Below are 17,256 nucleotides of genomic sequence, written 5' to 3' on the forward strand. Positions count from 1 at the left end.
GTCTGCTTCTTCACACTGACGCTCTGAGGAGGACTTTTCTGACCCTTTTGGGTTCGCCTGATAATCACCTGCCCACCCCAAGAGCCTTTACATAATCACACCTGCAAAGTCCCTTTTCCCACATCAGTAACACAGTCACGGGTTCTGGGTACGAGACCACCATTCAGCCCACCCCGCCATCACAGCACCTCATGCGGAGCAGACAGGCGGTGACTGTCCGCCTGGTGAGAGAGGCCATGCTCCAGGTGGCCCTACACCCCTGGGAAGTAGAACCTCATCCGCTGGTTTAGGAGGGACCCAAATCCTGGGCTCCCTTTCCAGCCAGACTCTCCGAAAGGGGGCGCTCTCTCCATGCCCTGCAACTGGGTTTCTTCAGCTAGCTCGGAACAGCCCACACCTACATACACCTTCATACTTCCACTCTGCGTAAACACCTGCTGGTTGATTCTCTGAGCATTCAGAGTATGGATAGAGAAATCAATCTCAAAACTCATCCAGTAATGGCCCTTTAGAAGAACTGACAGGCACAGTCCAGGTCTTCCTGGAGCTCACGACCCACACGGCATCGTCACAAGGTGAACAGACGCCAAAAGGCAGTGAGATAAGGGTCCTATCACTTACCAGCATGACTCAGGTTTGATAAACATCACATATTACAAATACAGCACATTTTTGAAATTCTATCAAAATGAAGCTTTAAGTTAGCAGGCTGTAGCAGCAACCCAGCAACCCAATCACATTTATTTCCACTTGAGCCTGGTACCTGAACAAGAAGGTGTCAGAACCCGAGAGGGAGGACCGGGGCAGACAGTCTCCAGGGCTCACCCACCTTGTAAAATGTGGCAGATGCTAGGAGGAGCAATGGAAGGAGCCCAAGCTGGGTTCTGAACTCTGCCTCTCCAATCTATCTATCCTGTGTGACCACAGGTTTGTTAAGCAACCTCTCTGAGCTTTATCAATATACACACAGTGAGCCCATTAATACTGACCCACAGGTAAAAATGTCTAGCAGGTAGTATGTTTTCACGAGAAGGATGGCCCTCTTCTTCTTGCCCCTGAAAGAATAAAGCTGCAGGGCAGGTATATAATATAAACCTTCTCAGAGAATGCAAATTGGTATATACGCACTGTTCCCCTAACGTTACCCACGCACCACCCTCACATGGCCTGCATGCCATCCTCACGGCACCCACACCACCGCACCCTGCCCGCACACTACCTCCATGGTCTCCCCCATGTCCCCGTCCAACCTGTACTTCCACTTTTCCCTTAAAAAGACCACACAGATTTTAGCCACCTCCCACACAGTAACTGCTGCCAAGTGACGAGTTTGATATTCTAGCTGTATTTGTCTCCAAACACACATGAAAAAAACTATACACGCTGTATAAAACTATTCAAATACAAAACATTCACCCCCGTGTTAGCCCATGTCCTTTCACACTTTGGGTAACTCTGGTGGAAAACACCCTGAGTTCTGGTCCCAGTTCAGCTTAGATTTTGGATGCCCAGCTCACTTCCTTTCCAGGACTCAGTTTCCCCCAAATAAGAAAATAAAGAGGATGGTCCAGCCAGGGGTGTCCAACCCTTTGGCGTCTCTGGGCCACATTGGAAGAAGAGTCGTCTTGGGTCACATATTACATACATAAACACTAACAAAAACTGATGAGCAAAAAAAAAGGTTTTAAGTAAATTTACAATTTTGTGTTGGGCCACACTCATAGCCATCCTGGGGCTCACGCAGCCTGCGGGCCACGGGTTGGACACCCCTGGAACTTTCTATTTCTTGCCAGTTCCAGGAGTCTGAGATTACCCAGTGGCCCAAATAAGCAAAATAATCCAAGCAGGCAAATTTATATAAAGGCAATAAATACCACTCAAAATACAGTAATTCGAATCCATCATCTCAAAGCCAGGTGCTAGAGGGAAGAGAGAGAATGGCGAGGAAGTGGACGCTGCACACCGCTCCTCGTCTTGAAAGACTGACTGTGCTCCTCTGCTCTGGGATTAATCACATGGGCAGTTGTTCATGAGACAGAGCACTTGGTTTTGACTTGGAACAACCCGGATTTCCATCTCAGCTGGGGTGGCTGTGAACTTGACCACCAGAGGATGCCATTTAACTTCTTAGTTTCTACAAGTGTTCACGAGGCTGTGTGGGGACTAAGTGTGGGAGGCTTGTCTGAAGCACCTGGGACAGAGCTGGACACGGAGCTGTTTGCTGTTACTGTTTTGCCGGGACCGAATGGGTGAACACACACCTGCCTCTCCCACTTAAATGTACACTCGCTGAAGGCAGGAATGCCTTGCTTATCTTTCTCTCCCTCACTGTGCCTAGTGCAGTGTTGCACACAAAATAAAGAGCTTGACCTGAATTTATAGGGAAGCAAAGCTTACAGAAAGAGTGCCTGCTCCAGGACAGAAAACTGGACATGCTCAGAGATGTATAAATAACAAACAAATCTTCCCTGACAAAAACAAATGCTCCCTCTTCCTAAAAACAGGCCTTAGAAATCCACCAAAATATAAACGGTGGTTGTCAGAGGTGCTTGGGCCACGATTCCCCCTTCTACCTTCCTCTGTAATATTATAAATTTCCCACAATGTGTACACAGTGGGAAAAATGATCAAAATTATCACAAGGATAAATGAGACTGCTTGCTTCTGAGTCAGAGTCAGAAAGTCAGAGACGGGGGTGCTGTCTCCACCATTAATATCCCTCGGCAAGTCACTCCACTTTCCAGGAAAGTGACAGGAACAGCACTCCCTCTGATGGCATCAGCAGGCGGCGGCGGGAGCCGGGCTGCCAGGTCTGTGCTGTGGAGACCGTCTGTCCCTGCCGGTGACAGCTCTGGAACCGCTGAGCATGCCTGGACCCCCCAGCCGGTCCTTTTCACTTTGTATTCCAAATCCTACCTTATTCCTTTATTTGTTTCACACCTCCATAAATATTATTGTTGTCATAAAAAGAAAGAACAGCCCACAAAGCTGTAGCCTTCTTCTCACCCCATAAACATGCTACAAAGGTAACAGGAACAAATTTGAGGCTGTGGTCGTCACTCTCCATTAACGAACACCACCCACCGGGAGCCCTTACATTCATTCACAGGCTGTTTCTTTCTTTCTTCCTTTTCTTCTCTTCTTCTAACACATTTAAAACTTCAGACTTGAGTGCTCACTGGCAGATCGTTCAGAGCAGAGGGCAGAGTATCCCCACTCCGGGCAGCAGTTTTTCCTTCAGATGTAGGATTTCCACAGGAGGTCGGCGACACAACAATAAGAATTACAATTCCTAACAGTTCAACCTCCTCATCGAAGAAACATGGGCAAGCACTAACTGCATCATACACTGTTGCGAGAATTAAATGAGCTAATACAGAAAAGTACGCAGAACAGTGTATGGCAGACAGTAAGCTAGCCACAATTATTTGCATGCTGCTTTACAGTTTCACATATAGTATTCCATTTGCTCTTAAGAACTATGTAAGTGAGGTTTCATTATTCTCACAAGACACCGACTTACAAGGAGATAAAAGGACTTGCCCACAGTCATGCAGCTAAAAAGCGCTGGGTACGTGGTTGCTCTTAGGACTAACATCCCATAATCCTGATGGACCAGAGATAGCTGCTTTAGCAGGAGTTTGAGCCCATGACATTTCCAGTTCAATAGTGCTGCGTGCCTGAGAGGTCAGGGATTCATGGGCCTCCAAGGCATCTCCGAATACCTGAGGCTGGAAAACAGGTTTGAAGAAATATTCCAGGACAGTTCTCACAGATAATCCTAGGAGCCAGGGTGTGGCCTCTGGGGTGGGCACAAAATGGCATTTCTGACATTCGTATTTTTTTTTTCATAATAAAAGCAACTCTCAGCTGCTGCTTCAAGGATCTGATAGTTACCTTTAAGGAATAAAAAATAGCTAGCCCTGGCTGGTGTAGCTCAGTGGATTGAGCGCGGGCCTCCAAACCAAAGGGTCTCTGGTTCGATTCCCAGGCAGAGCACTTGCCTGGGTTGCAGGACAAGTCCCCATTAGGGGGTGTGTGAGAGGCAACCACACATTGTTTCTCTCTCTCTCTCTCTCTCTCTCTCTCTCTTTCTCCTTCCCTTCCCCTCTCTCTAAAAATAAATAAATAACATCTTTAAAAAATAAAAAATAATAGCTAGCGCTGGCTGGGTGGCTCAGTTGGTTGGAGCATCATTCTGTACACCAAAAAAGGTTGCGAGTCCGATCCCTAGTCAGGGTGCATACGGGAAGCAACTGATGTATGTTTTTCTCTCATATCAATGTTTGTGTCTCTTTCTCCCTTTCTCCCTCTCTCTCTCTCTCTCTGTCTCCCTGCCCCATCCCTTTCCTCTTAAAAAAAAATCAATGAAACCATATCTTTGGGTGAGAGATAATAATAATAATAATAATAACAACAACAACAACAGCTACCAATTAACAAGCACTGTGTTAAATCCTTTACATACATCTCATGTAATTCTCAACTATGGAGGGGAGGAGTGGAGTGAAGAAGGGCATCCTTACCCCTATTCAACAGTCAGGGGAACAGACTCAGAGAGGTCCAGAGACACAAAGCTAGCAAACAGCAGAGACTGAGTTTGAACCCAAATCTGCAGAAAGTGCCATATGCCATTGGCCTCAATCTCTCATTTTCATTCCCCTCACCTGCAGGACACAGACCCAGAATATTAGCCTTTCTCTTCACCAGAGACAGTGTAAACCCTAGGGAGGAATTTTGTGCTTTTGCAAAACAAGACTGCAAAGGCCGCCAGGGTCTTTATTCTGTCTCTCTTGATCTGGTGTGATTCAGAACAAACCTTCAGAGCACCTATCTCTCAGCCTGAGCACTTTGTCCTTGTCCCGCTGCCCATCTGAGGAAGAGGCTCCTGCCACAGCTCCTGCTGAGTGACACAGTAACAGCCACCGCCAACCCCAGGGCCTCCTTTAAGAGGAAAGGGAGAAGACAAGCCCCAGAGCTGTGAGAAGCAGGCTCCCCTGTCCCAGGTAGCAGGGGCAGTCAGGCTGTAGGACAGAGGCCTCAGCTGATGCACATTCACCATGGCCCTCATTAGGAACAGGACACGTGAGGGAATCTCCAAACCAGCCCTGCTCAGTCCTCTGACCCTACAACTCATGCTGACCCTGATCCCCTCTTCAGTCCACAATCCCACAGCCTTTCTGACAACTGTCCCCCTTTCCCCACACTTGATGTCCTCCTGTTCCCCTCACAGTGCCCCAGGGACCCTACTACCCCCCTACTCTTTCCAGACTCACCTTGAGTAGGTTCCCCAGGCAGTGGTCAGGCTATTATCAATGAATACTCAGTCGTGATCAGCAGGTTGCAAGGTAAGTTATTAGCAGATATTAGATTATAGCCTTGGGCAGATTTCCCCGTAACAGAAAAAACTTGTTCCTAAATCAGGGCCATCTCCAAACCCTCAACTCAGATCACCAGGAGCTGCCAGCAGATCCCCAGCAGAATGGGGTACTGCTGGAGATGGCGCACTCTGAAAGCACGTGGGTTGGGGGGTGGGTCCCACTGAGTGCACAAGCAACAAACCCAGGTGGGAGGACAGGTAGTGCAGACTTCCCAGTAAACCAGCCAGCCTCTCTGAAGCCAAGCTTTCCTGCCCTGAAGGCTGGGTGGAGTGAGGTGGGAGCTACGTGTCCCTAGGAGCCATTGGAACATTCCAGCCCTGAAGACCAGAGCCAGGAGGAAGATGAACCCAGCAGGTGGAGTCACTGAGCAAGGAGACAGATGTGGGCAACAACAGCAGCCTGTCTCAGAGACCCTCTCTGACACAACGCACAGCCCATAGCAGCCTGAATCTCCCTCCCTACACTCCTTAGTCCCCAAAGTCCACCCCACTCCATACACTCCACACCCCATAAGCCCTTCCCCCTTTCCAAACTCCTCCCCAGAGTGTTAACTTCCCAGATGTGCTCATCTTCTCATCACACTTACTCTACAGCCCCATCAAACCTTCGGTTCACAAGGCTGAGTACTCCATCCAAAGCTGACAAAGAAAAAAACAGTTTCCTAGGTCTCTAGCATACAATGCTGCCTGGGAGAACTGAGTTTGGCAACTCTCCTCTGGCCTGAGCTGGGGTAGAATCTCAGGTCTGCCTCCAGCCAGCCTCCATCCAACCCACCTCCCTAAAGCCAAGCCCCATCCATAGCCCTTCATGTAAGCCTGGGCCCTTCCATTCCCATTCAACAGGGGTCCTCTCAGAAATATGTCTGCACACAAAGAGGACACCCTGTGACACCACCAGCCCTACAATCCACCTTCTCCCACCCAGGGTGGGTAGGGAAGCTGAAACCATGAGTAGGGGCTGCATGCACTTCACCTTGACCTCCTGCTTCCTCTCTGCTCTGAGGGCAGACCCTGGGAGAGACAGGTCAGGTGACCACCCGGCAGATATTTTTGCCTCTGCCCACAGTCTTGCAACCAGTGCTTTGAAAATACATGGGAGGCCGGCCACTTGTTGAGTAGGTGCAGAGGTTTTCAGGTACTGGGGCTGGGACAAGGTAGCACTTTTCATAATGCTTCCAATGTCTCACACACCCTGCCTGGAAACCTGATCGAGAAGCACGGCCCAGAAGCAGGGGATGGAGTGAGGGTTGGTTTTGAAAAGCAAAGGAGGAAAGGTAGAAGCTGATTAAAAAGTAGATAAAAATCAAGAGGCCCACTCCCTTCCCCCATCTCGCTCAGGGGGCTGTGCCACAGATGGAGAAAAGGGGAGCCCTTCCTTGACCCAGTGCCATTCAACAACCTTCTCAGAAAATAGGCTGAGATACCTTGGGCTTTTAAACCTTGATTGTCAACGCCAAAGCGGGGGCGGGGGGGGGGGGTACCAGCAACCCACCAATCTCATTTCCAGATTCCCTCTCTCCAGCCTAGAGACATTAATAATTTACTTGCCTACCGGAGAGCCCGCCCGAGTGGCCATAAAAGATGAGTAATGGCACCGGAGCCCAGCCCCATGCCCGCGGGCTTCTGGGCTCGGGGCTGAGACCGGCGCCTGGAACAAAGCCTCCGCATTCCTCCGGGAAGGTGTGCCTGAAACCAGACCTGTCACCGGCGGGAAGCTGACCCCTTACCTCCCCCAGAGCCGGCTCCGGCAGGAAGGGAGGGAAAGAGGAGGGGCAGGCGCCCCAGCGCGGTGCGTGGGGTGGAACGGGTGGCTAAGTCGCCTCTGCCCACTCCCCTCAGCCCCGACCGACCGGTGCCCCCAACCAAGCGGATTTCTAGAAGCCACGCTGCCTACAGAGAAATAATCCTGTTACCCTGTACGTAGGCTGTACTTAGAGATCAATTCTCAACGCAACAAGGAAGCTCCCTCGGCGCCCTTCCCGATGAGTAACCAAAGCCGGGCGCCGGCTCAGTGAATTCTCTCGCAGAAACTCCAGTGGCGCGCTGCGGCTCCCACGCCAACGGCCGGCCGGGGACAAACCGGCTCCCCGCACGCCAGCGCCCATGCACGAAAGCACCCACAAATGCAGCCCAGGCACCCCGCTCCCTGCCGACCCAACAGCCCACAGCCACCCGAAAGTTGCGGCGCTGGGACATACCTGCAGGCCCCCCGCGGCGGCCCCAGCCAGCCCCCAAGGGCGGTGGGGCACGCGTCTCCGGGTGAGCACCGCCGGGACTCCATGCGCCCTCTCGGCGAACCCGGGCCAGCCACCGGTCAGCAGCGCTGGGCCACAGAGCGCGCTTGGGCCTCAGTGCGCCCGCGGCGCATCGCGCGCCCTCCTCGTCCTCGCCGGGGCCCTCCCTAAGAGCCCACACCCACTTGACATCAGCGCGAATCAAAGCACGTGGCGCGGCGCCAGGCGGCGGCCCCCAGCGCTCCAAAGCGCGCCTCAGGTACCGCGGCTCCGCCAGGACAGCGCGTCAGAGAGCGGCACATTCCTCTTCTTCAGAGGATGCTGCAAGCTGAAGTGGGTAGGGAGAAGGAGGAGGGGGAGGGAAACTGGCGGAGGGGACAGGAACTGCTGCCAAACAGAGGCGCTGCTCTGGCGCCCAGCCAGCCCCCAGCAGATCTTACAGCCCTTGACGCAAGTGCCCAGGGACTGTGAAGACCAGGCTGCAGGTAACCTGGGTTGCCGTCCTCTTCCTGCCGTGAGAGCCCTGACCTTGAATTCCCTTCCCCAGAATGACTCAAGGAGGCTCTCTCTAAGCATCCCTACTAAATTGCAGGGGCTCATTGTGCCAGGAATGAATGCTTGGTTGGATGTGGTTCTCACCCCAACACCCAGGAGACTGCTATGGGGCACCTAGAAAGCGGACCATGCCCTCTGGCTTGCCTCGAAATCAGCAGCCTCAGCTGTGTCTCCTTTTCTTCTCTTTCTTCAATGCCCTTGGCATTAAGGGACAACTCTCCTGGTTCTGCAGGCAATCAGAAATAGCACCACCCAGCAGCCCACACACACTTCTAATTCACTCATTAGCATCCATCCAAATAGTCAAACATTCAAGCATTTATTAAGGCCTCCTTTGTGCCAGGAGAAACGGAAGATAAACAGTGTTCCTACACTCATAGAGTGTTTAGTCAAGGAGAGAGAGATTAAATAAAAAGCAAGGTAATTATAATTATGACAAGAGTATTAAAGGTAAGAGGTGCCGTAAGAATGCACACAGGGACCCTAAGTTATCTGGGAAGTCAGGAAAGGCTTCTCTGAGGAAGGTGAGCTGCTGAGGCATGAAGAGAAGTTATCCAGGGTAGGAAACGTTCAGACAGAGACTGTGGTTATTAACTTGTAAGCTCACTCCATTCACAGACGGAGACAATCAAGCAGAAGTGAATGTCATGCTGGAGGGACCTGGGCCTTTGTCCCAGAAGGACATGGGACAGCTCGCAGGCCCTAGAGGAGAGCCTGGTCACCTGTCCAGAGGGGCTTCTATAGCTTTTATCTCCTGTCCCCTGGACCATGCTGTCCCACATCAGCGGAAGAGCTCTGAACAGGGGAGTGGGGAGACTTTACTTCTGGCTCCAAGTTCATCATCAATTTGCTATGTGGCTCTACAGAAACCTCTTCCACTCTCTGGTTTCAGTTTCTCTACCTAAAAGTAGGGATTGGATTAGTACAGTGTTTCTCCACTTTTTAAAAAAAGATTTTATTTATTTATTTTTAGAGAGGGAAGGGAGGGAGAAAGAGAGGGAGAGAAACATCAACGTGCGGTTGCTGGGGGCCGGATGCTGGGGGCTGTGGCCTGCAACCCAGGCATGTGCCCTGACTGGGAATTGAACCTGCGATGCTTTGGTTTGCAGCCCAAGCTCAATCCACTGAACTACACCAGCCAGGGCTCTCCACTTTTTTTTTTTTAACCCATACTCTCTTTTGGATAAATATACAAATGTCATTTCTATCCTGTAGCACAGGGGTGTCAAACTCATTTTCACCTGGGGCCACATCAGCCTCACAGTTGTCTTCAAAGGGCCGAAATCATTTTAGGACTGTATAAATGGAACTACTCCTCAACAGTAAAGGAGCTGAAATTAAATTCAGCCCTTTGAAGGCAACCTTGAGGCTAATGTGGCCCCCGGTGAAGATGAGTTTGACACCCCTGTGTGGCATCTATGACAAGCCATCAAATCATTTCCCAAATCAAAAATTATAATATTGAATAAGTTTTTAAAACTACATATGCCATTTAAGAATTAAGCAATATTCTGTCTTTAGATGTCTGCTGGAGATAACCTGGAGGAGGGAGTGAAAAAAGGTCTCCAAGTTCACCCTTCTCCTGTTCCCAGTGGGTCATTGTCTCTCCCACATGAACCCCTGGCCACCAGCACTTATCTCTAGCCTTGCTTCTATTATTCTTTCCAGGAAAAATTGGCCAGGGAATGAACAGAAGCCCTGGGTTATCCAAAAAAGAAAAAAAAGACATGTTGTGGAAGATTCTTTTGAATGATAATTTTCAGTGATGCTGGGAAACAGACACTTGGAAGGAAACAAACACCATTCCTGGGGACCATTTAGCAATGTGAATTAAAAGTGTTCATCTCCTTTGAACCATTGATTTCACATCTAAGAATTTACTCTCACTGGCTGGTGTAGCTCAGTGGAATGAGTGCTGGCCTGCGAACCAAAGCGTTGCCGGTTTGATTCCAAGTCGGAGCACATGCCCGGGTTGCAGGCCATATCCCCAATCTGGGGTGTGCTAGAGGCAACCACACATTAATGTTTCACTCCCTCTCTTTCTCCCTCCCTTCCCCATCTCTCTAAAATAAATAAATAAAATCTTTTTTAAAAAGTTAAAAAAAAAGAATTTACCCTCAAACATAAGGATGGATAAACATAAAGGTCCATCCACAACGATATACATTTCACCATTTTTATAACAGCAAATAATTAAAAACAACCTAACTGTACAACAGTAGATTGGCTACAGTGGCATATATGCAACTTTCAAGATGATATATAGAATACTGACTGTTTACTCAAACAAAACCAAGGTTACAAGACAAATGGCCCCAACTGTGCCCATGTGGGGATGGGGTGGGGCAGGGTTGGTAAGCGGCTACAGCGGGACTGTGCCATGTCGTTTCTCTTGCTGGTGGACTCAGAGCCTACTCCCGTGATGCCACTGGGACATGTGACCCTCACAAATGAATCTATTAACCCATATTAAAGTTTACAGAAGCTTAATATTAAAACAAAATGCAATAACCCTTACAGGCAGGCAGGAACCGAGTCCAGTTCTTTACCTCCATCCACTCACCATTAACAGTTTGACAGTAACCTTGCACAGAGAGTGGGTTTTCCCAGACTTCACTTCATACAGATTTTCCACCTGTTCTTACCTTGCATCTAGTTTTTGGTGGTTTCCAAACTTCAGAGTGCATAAAAATGACTGTCCGTGGTGATTTGGGACAATTTTGACTTAACAACATTTTTTGCCCTTACACCCTGAGTTTAGAAACTAATCACTGTGTGAAAAAGTTTTTTTAAAATGACAACCAGATGGATATTTACCAAAATGTTAACAAGGTTGGATTTTTATTTCTTTCCTTGGGATTTTCAAGTTGCCTAACAATAAGCATAGATTACCTCAGTAATCAGAAAAAAAAATGCTGTTTAAAAATAAGTAGGTTAAAAATTCTCCAAAAAAATACTTTTAAAGGGGGTGACTCTGACCGTGCCCTTCATATCACTACCCTCTGCAAGCTCTGATCCTGTCCCAGTTGGTGTCCCAATACCCAAGGACAGACTGTACATCGTCGCTAGGATACCGTGCAGGAAAAACTGGCAAGAAAATTATTTTTACATTTACCTCCTGGGCTGTGCTTATAATAACGCTTAAAAGCTCACACTAAAGGATCTGCAATGAAGCAGCCATGACCATTAGCTAATAGACCTGTCCCTTACCTCTGAAGCTCTCTGCCAAATAGTCTTAATAAGCTGAGAACATGTAAGACATATACCGTTGGCCCTAAGGACCAAGAACTATTCAACCTGCTTCTCACAGACCTGATGGTGCCACTGAGCACACTGGCCAGGGCCAGGAGGAAAAAATAGATCATAAACCAGACAGGGCTCAGCCAGTTGGACAATCTGTGCCTCAGTCTCCCTCTGAGAGAAATCGCCCAATAAAGCTCTACTTTTCTCTTAAGGGGATGGATACAAAAGCACTAAGACAAAGTGAACAGCATCATTTCTGTGTAGGGTGTTATTAATTAAAGAAAATATATGCTGGCACTTGAGCGAGGGAGCTGGCCAGTTGTGAGTCCTTTGGCACAAGGCTGATAAACAGCAAGTGGCCTCACATTTCAAGCTTTCCAAGAACCGGGAGTGCTCACAAACCAGGTGAGGGGGGCCGAGGTGGGAAAGATAGCTGTGCTGACTTTCTCTGGTGACATAACTCAGGAACTCCTAAGTCGAGGACAGAAGGCAGCTGGGATTGAAAGTCAGAGCTGGGGGCCCAAGTTCTCAAAACACAATAGGCAAAACCCACCGGGCAGGACCTAGGGATGAGGGATGCTTGTGTTATTTGGCCTCTTTAATTCAATAATCACTTAATCCCCTACCAGGCATTACAACTACCCAAATTCTCATCTCAAAATAAAACACATGACTTCCAAGCCAGCCAGAACTGTCACTGGGTTACATTTTAAATCCACCTAGAGTCTAATAAAGCTAATTTTACTGTTATGGTGTCGATTAAAACAGAGCCTTTGTTTGGAGAGTGATCAGAGGGGAGGAAAGCACAGACATCAAGGGCTGGGAATTCTGATTATTCCAGAGTTGTTTCTGGTAAGGAAGCAGTAAGAATAAACCTTATTTAAAAAAATAACTTTAACAGGGTCCGGTGGACCAGAAGGTCCACTCTTGTATAGCTCTCCAGCCCCCTTGGGAGCAGGCAGCCCTCCACGGCCCGGCAACAGCCCGGGGACAGAGATGAGGCACCCTGCTTCCCCTCCGTGTGAAGGGCGAACACGTTGACCAAGGACGCCCATGGGCCTTGGAGCTTGAGGATCACTAGCTGGGGAAAAAGCCTGTTTGCCCCAAGGTTGAAGACCAAAAGCCACCCAATAAGAGTTTTGATAAAATGAATAATTAAGTAAATATACAGGGAGGGGAAAAGTAGATAATGATAATAAATCATACAATAATGAATAAATAAATAATAATTCAAGAATAAACTCTGTGTTTCACATACTCACAACTGTATACTTACCTTGCCCACCCCTGGATAGCTTTACAGATTTTTTTAAAGCAAGAACAAAACACCCAGTTAGCTAGAACCAGTGATCTTCATAACATTCGTTTTAATCAGAAAAACTTCAGGTGATTGTTTACAAAAGCAGATTCCAGCAGCCCATCCCCAGAGAATCTCATGACAGAAGTCTAGGATGAGCCCAGGAATCTGCGTTTTAGCAGGCAGCCCAGGTGATCTGGCTGCTGGTGGTCTGAAGCCCACTCCGAGATATTCCAAGCTAAAAGGCCAGGAGAACCTAACACACTTGTCTTCCCTTACCTTCTAGCAGGCATCGCTGAAACAGGCTTGAATCAATTCATAATTCAAGCAGAATGAATCTAATCAATACCTCTTGTGAAACCTCAACAGAATTATAACAGAACTAGGGTGTGAAGAATGCCAGAAAAAGAAAAATACAAGTAAAGGGAGCACAGCACATAGGAAGTGACCCAAAACTGATACCTTGTAAAAGGATGAGGATGCTGTCCTTTTAATACCTGTCTAGTCTCACCTTGTACTCACAAACCAGGCATAAACTAACCATGGGCCATAACCCATGGGCTCATAACCATAAACCATGGGCTCAGCAAGACCTGAGTTAAAATTTGGGCTTATCCGCTTAATAGCTGGATGGCCTTGGACAAATTTTGTTTTTTTTCCCCCTGAGCTACTGATTTCTCAACTCTAAAATGGGATTAAAAACATCTATCCCACAGTATTGCTAAGGAGATGAAATCACAGAATTGTGACAGTGCATGAGGCATGGTAGGTGCTAAACACACAGTGGCCCTCATTCATTCTATGAATAACATTCACCGGGGCCTTGTACAAGTCCGGCGTTGCAGGCACAGGACATACAGTAGCAGTGAAAGAGACAGAAGGACAAGAAACTGATAATAAACAAGTAGGCAAATAACTTCAGAGATGTTATGTGATATGTGCTCTGACGGAAATAAAACAGTCATGTGTCAGAGTGACATGGGGGTTTGGGGCACATATAGCAACAGCCTTAGATGTGCCATTGAAACTAAGACTTAGAGGAAGAGCAGTGTAGGCAGGAGAATAGGTGGGAACACACCAAACCCATTCCTGCAAGGGAAGAACAGTGAGGCCACTGCTCAGTGACCTCAGAGGCTAAATAGTGACTGTTAAGTAGGGCTCAAATACCTGGTGAGAATTTAGATTCTCTTCCAAAAGCAGTAGGGAGTCATGGAAGGTTTTAAAAGAAAAGACAGTGCAATGAAAGAAGCATGATCTGATTTGTTTTTTAAAAGGACTTTTGTAGCTACTATATGGAGAAGGGCCGAGGGATCTGGGACAAGAAATAAAAACTAATGTTTCTTTAGTGTTTAACTCTTAACTATCCTAAGAACTTTATATGTAAGATCTGCTTTAATCCTCACAGAAACTTTTGATATGAGTACTATCACTATCCCGATTTCACAGAGGCCAAAACTGAGGCATGGAGAGAGTAGGTAACGTGCCCATCACAATAAGCAGAGGACCCAATACGCAAACCCAGATGGTCTTACTGCAATGCCTTTGAGCGGAAGTGGGGAGACTAGGTAAACGGACCATCGCAAAGCAGAGGCAAGCAAGGGCAGTAGCTGGGAAGATGGCAATGGTGACAATGCTGAAAGGGATTCATTCAGCTGTGTGAAATGTCTTGGTGGTGGGCCAACAGAACTTCCTGGTGGGATCTGTGATAGAGGTAAAGGAAAGAGAAAAAGCAAAGACGACTCCCAAGTTTTGGGGTTGAGCAATAGAGGGGATGCCTGGGCAGTTTCTTGGGAGGATTAAGCCTGGGGAAAAAAACAAATCAAAGAGAAGGTAGGTATTAAAATGAATCAAGCCCTGACTGATGTGGCTCAGTTGGTTAGAGCATCATCTCATAAATGGAAAGGTCGTGAGTTTGATTCCTGATCAGGGCACATGCCTGGGTTGCAGGTTCAGTCCACAGTCAGGGCATGTGCAAGAGGCCATCGATAGATGTTTCTCTCTCACATCAACATCTCTGTCGTTCTTTCCCCCTATCTCTAAAATCAGTAAGACTGTCCTCAGGTGAGGATAAAAAATAATAATGAGTCAAGAACTGTGTTTTGGACACCTTAGGTTTGAAATGTCTGTTAGATGCCCAAGTGGAGACGCCCAAAGGCAGTGAGCTGTAGCAGCCTCCACTCAGGGAGAGGTCAGGGCTGGAGATGAAACAAGTGGTATCCCAGCACCCCGTGTCTCCTTACTCAGTGTAGGTGTGTTTGTGAGGGTTGGGAAGGAGGGCTCCCTCTGGTTGGTTGGAATGAGCAAGAACAAAACTGCATCTCAGCACAAGATTACTAATTGCTCTGAGGCTAAGCACCCTGCCCAGCCCATGCACTGTGTCCAATGAAATCTTCATCCCAGCCCCAACCTCGAAGCCAGCTCCCTGGGAGCCCCTGCAGGCAGCATTCTTTCAAGATGACCTCCGGGATGCCAGCTCTCCACAAGGCAACACAGAGTCTGGAGGTCCTGGAGGAGAGGCTGGAAATAGCTGCCACGCAAGGAAGGTTATCAGGCATCCTGCCGGCCTGTGAGAAGGGGGCTTCTGCCCAACTCTTCCACTTCAACACTCCTTTTTCCAGTCACCCTGTCACTGCAGCCTCTCCGGATGCGCATCCCTGGCACTGCTCACAAGGCCTGAGTGCGATGATAGTGAAAGGGCTTCCAAAATCAGCCTCCCACATTTGGGCTCCCCAGATGCCCGGCTGGCGTCCAGGCTACAGCATTTCCAGAAAAACAGCACTTGATAAAATACTTTCGGTATTGACACCTCCTTGGCTCAAAGGAAATGGGGGTGTGCTGGAGGTCAGGTAGAGGTTGGAAGAAAAGAAGGCAGCTTTTAAAGTTTAGCTGAAATGTCAGGAACACGAAGCAGCCATGTTTACACAGAGCTTTCCAAACCCGAGAGCAGCTTCCAAGTAGCTTTAAAAAAAACAGCTATATCAACTTGTCCAATGAAATCAGAAATAGTACCAGGCTGTTCTCACTCTCCTTGTCTCCTTAGGCTTAATCTCCTAATATAATTTATACTCTCACTGGTGCTGATTGGTTTACTTTTTATTTACTTTTTATCCCTATCTCATAAACTGCCTCAAATCCACTCTGGACTAGGATAAAACAATAAAAGAAGTAGATACCGTATTTTGCTGTGTATAATGTACACTTTCACCTAAATTTTTGAAGGAAAGATGAGGATGTGTATTATCCATGGGTAGTACTAATTCTGTAGCTATGGTAGATAAATGTTTTTTTTAAAGATTTTATTTATTTATTTATAGAGAGGGAAGGGAGGGAGATAGAGAGAGAGAAACATCAGTGTGCGGTTGCTGGGGGTTATGGCCTGCAACCCAGGCATGTACCTTGGCTGGGAATCGAACCTGCGACACTTTGGTTCGCAGCCCGCGCTCAATCCACTGAGCTACGCCAGCCAGGGCGGTAGATAAATGTTTTTAAATTCTTTTATTTATGCTTATGCATTAAGAGCATAACTCTAGAAAATAATGATATCCGTATGCAAAATAATACCCTTTATAATACAAAAAAAAACAAGTATCTAAATATAAATAAATTAATTTAAAAATTTAAAGATTTTTTTCCCTGAAAGTTTGGGCCAAAAACATGGGTGCACATTATACAAAGCAAAATATGGTAAATAGCACACAGTTTTGATATATTAAACTTTCAGACCCTGACATCAATTAAGGTTGTTTATTGTGCACATTAATTGGCGGTTATAGGAGGAAATACTCAAAATAATAGTGTAAAACACTTTTAAAATTTGGTCTCACTTTGTTTAAAAAAAAGAGTCTAGCAATAACTAGCACCTGCATTTTTCATATTTTTTCTGTCCCAAACTGCCTAAGTAGTAATTTATAGGGAAAGTGGGTGAAATCTAATGTCCTACCTGTATGTGGATGCTGTGGTGGTTCTTACCATAAAAACCAGGAAAGCTAGGATGCCAAGTCAATAACTGTGCTACTTCATCTTCCAAACAAGACTTGTTGGGGCCACAGAAGGAAATCGGAACGGGACTCAACCTAAACCTGGCTGCAAAGCTGGGGTCTGGGGGGCCTCTTCTGGGGTGGGGGGGGCACAGGTGTGTCCGTGCCCACTGCTGTTCTCAGGTGGCCTTCTCAGCCCAGAGAGAAGCATTTCAGTGTGAAATCACCAGCAGTCTGGGCATACGACTTTGGAGACAGAAAAATGATTAGGTTTTCTAAATCACTGACATGAGCCAAAATCCTTACTGAGACTAGAGGGCCAAACATAGAACGAAAGCCTTATCACATTTACAAAGAGCCCCTTAAGTGCCTGCTTCCGGAACACTTTCTCTTTTACATAAACCTGAATGTAGCAATTATTCAGCTCCCCATGTGTAGGCGGCAAATGTTTTTGAGAAGGATCATTTTCCAGAGAGCAAAGGGAAAGTGGTATTTTTGACCTGCATTTTCTATCACCAGAAGTCACTGGAACAGAATCTGGCCACTCTGGAGCAAGCAGTGATGACAGAT

At 47.5% G+C, this 17,256-nt stretch overlaps 1 protein-coding gene across 4 annotated transcripts in view; it reads right to left on the reverse strand.

The window, feature by feature from the left end:
• PLEKHA7 (pleckstrin homology domain containing A7) overlaps nucleotides 1–17,256 on the reverse strand; it is a 202,958-nt gene that overhangs the window by 120,966 nt on the left and 64,736 nt on the right. The window contains exon 1 of one of the 4 annotated variants that reach the window (XM_045825403.1): nucleotides 7,579–7,771. The exons of the other annotated variants lie outside the window; for them this stretch is intronic. Coding sequence (XP_045681359.1) covers nucleotides 7,579–7,661 — 83 coding nt within the window. The 5' untranslated portion in view covers nucleotides 7,662–7,771. Of the gene's footprint in view, nucleotides 1–7,578; nucleotides 7,772–17,256 lie in introns of those variants that run through there. 4 annotated transcript variants of the gene reach the window in all.

The sequence above is a fragment of the Phyllostomus hastatus genome, unplaced genomic scaffold, assembly GCF_019186645.2.
Source record: "Phyllostomus hastatus isolate PE091 unplaced genomic scaffold, TTU_PhHast_1.1 phas_scaffold_585, whole genome shotgun sequence".
Taxonomy (NCBI): Eukaryota; Metazoa; Chordata; class Mammalia; order Chiroptera; family Phyllostomidae; genus Phyllostomus; species Phyllostomus hastatus.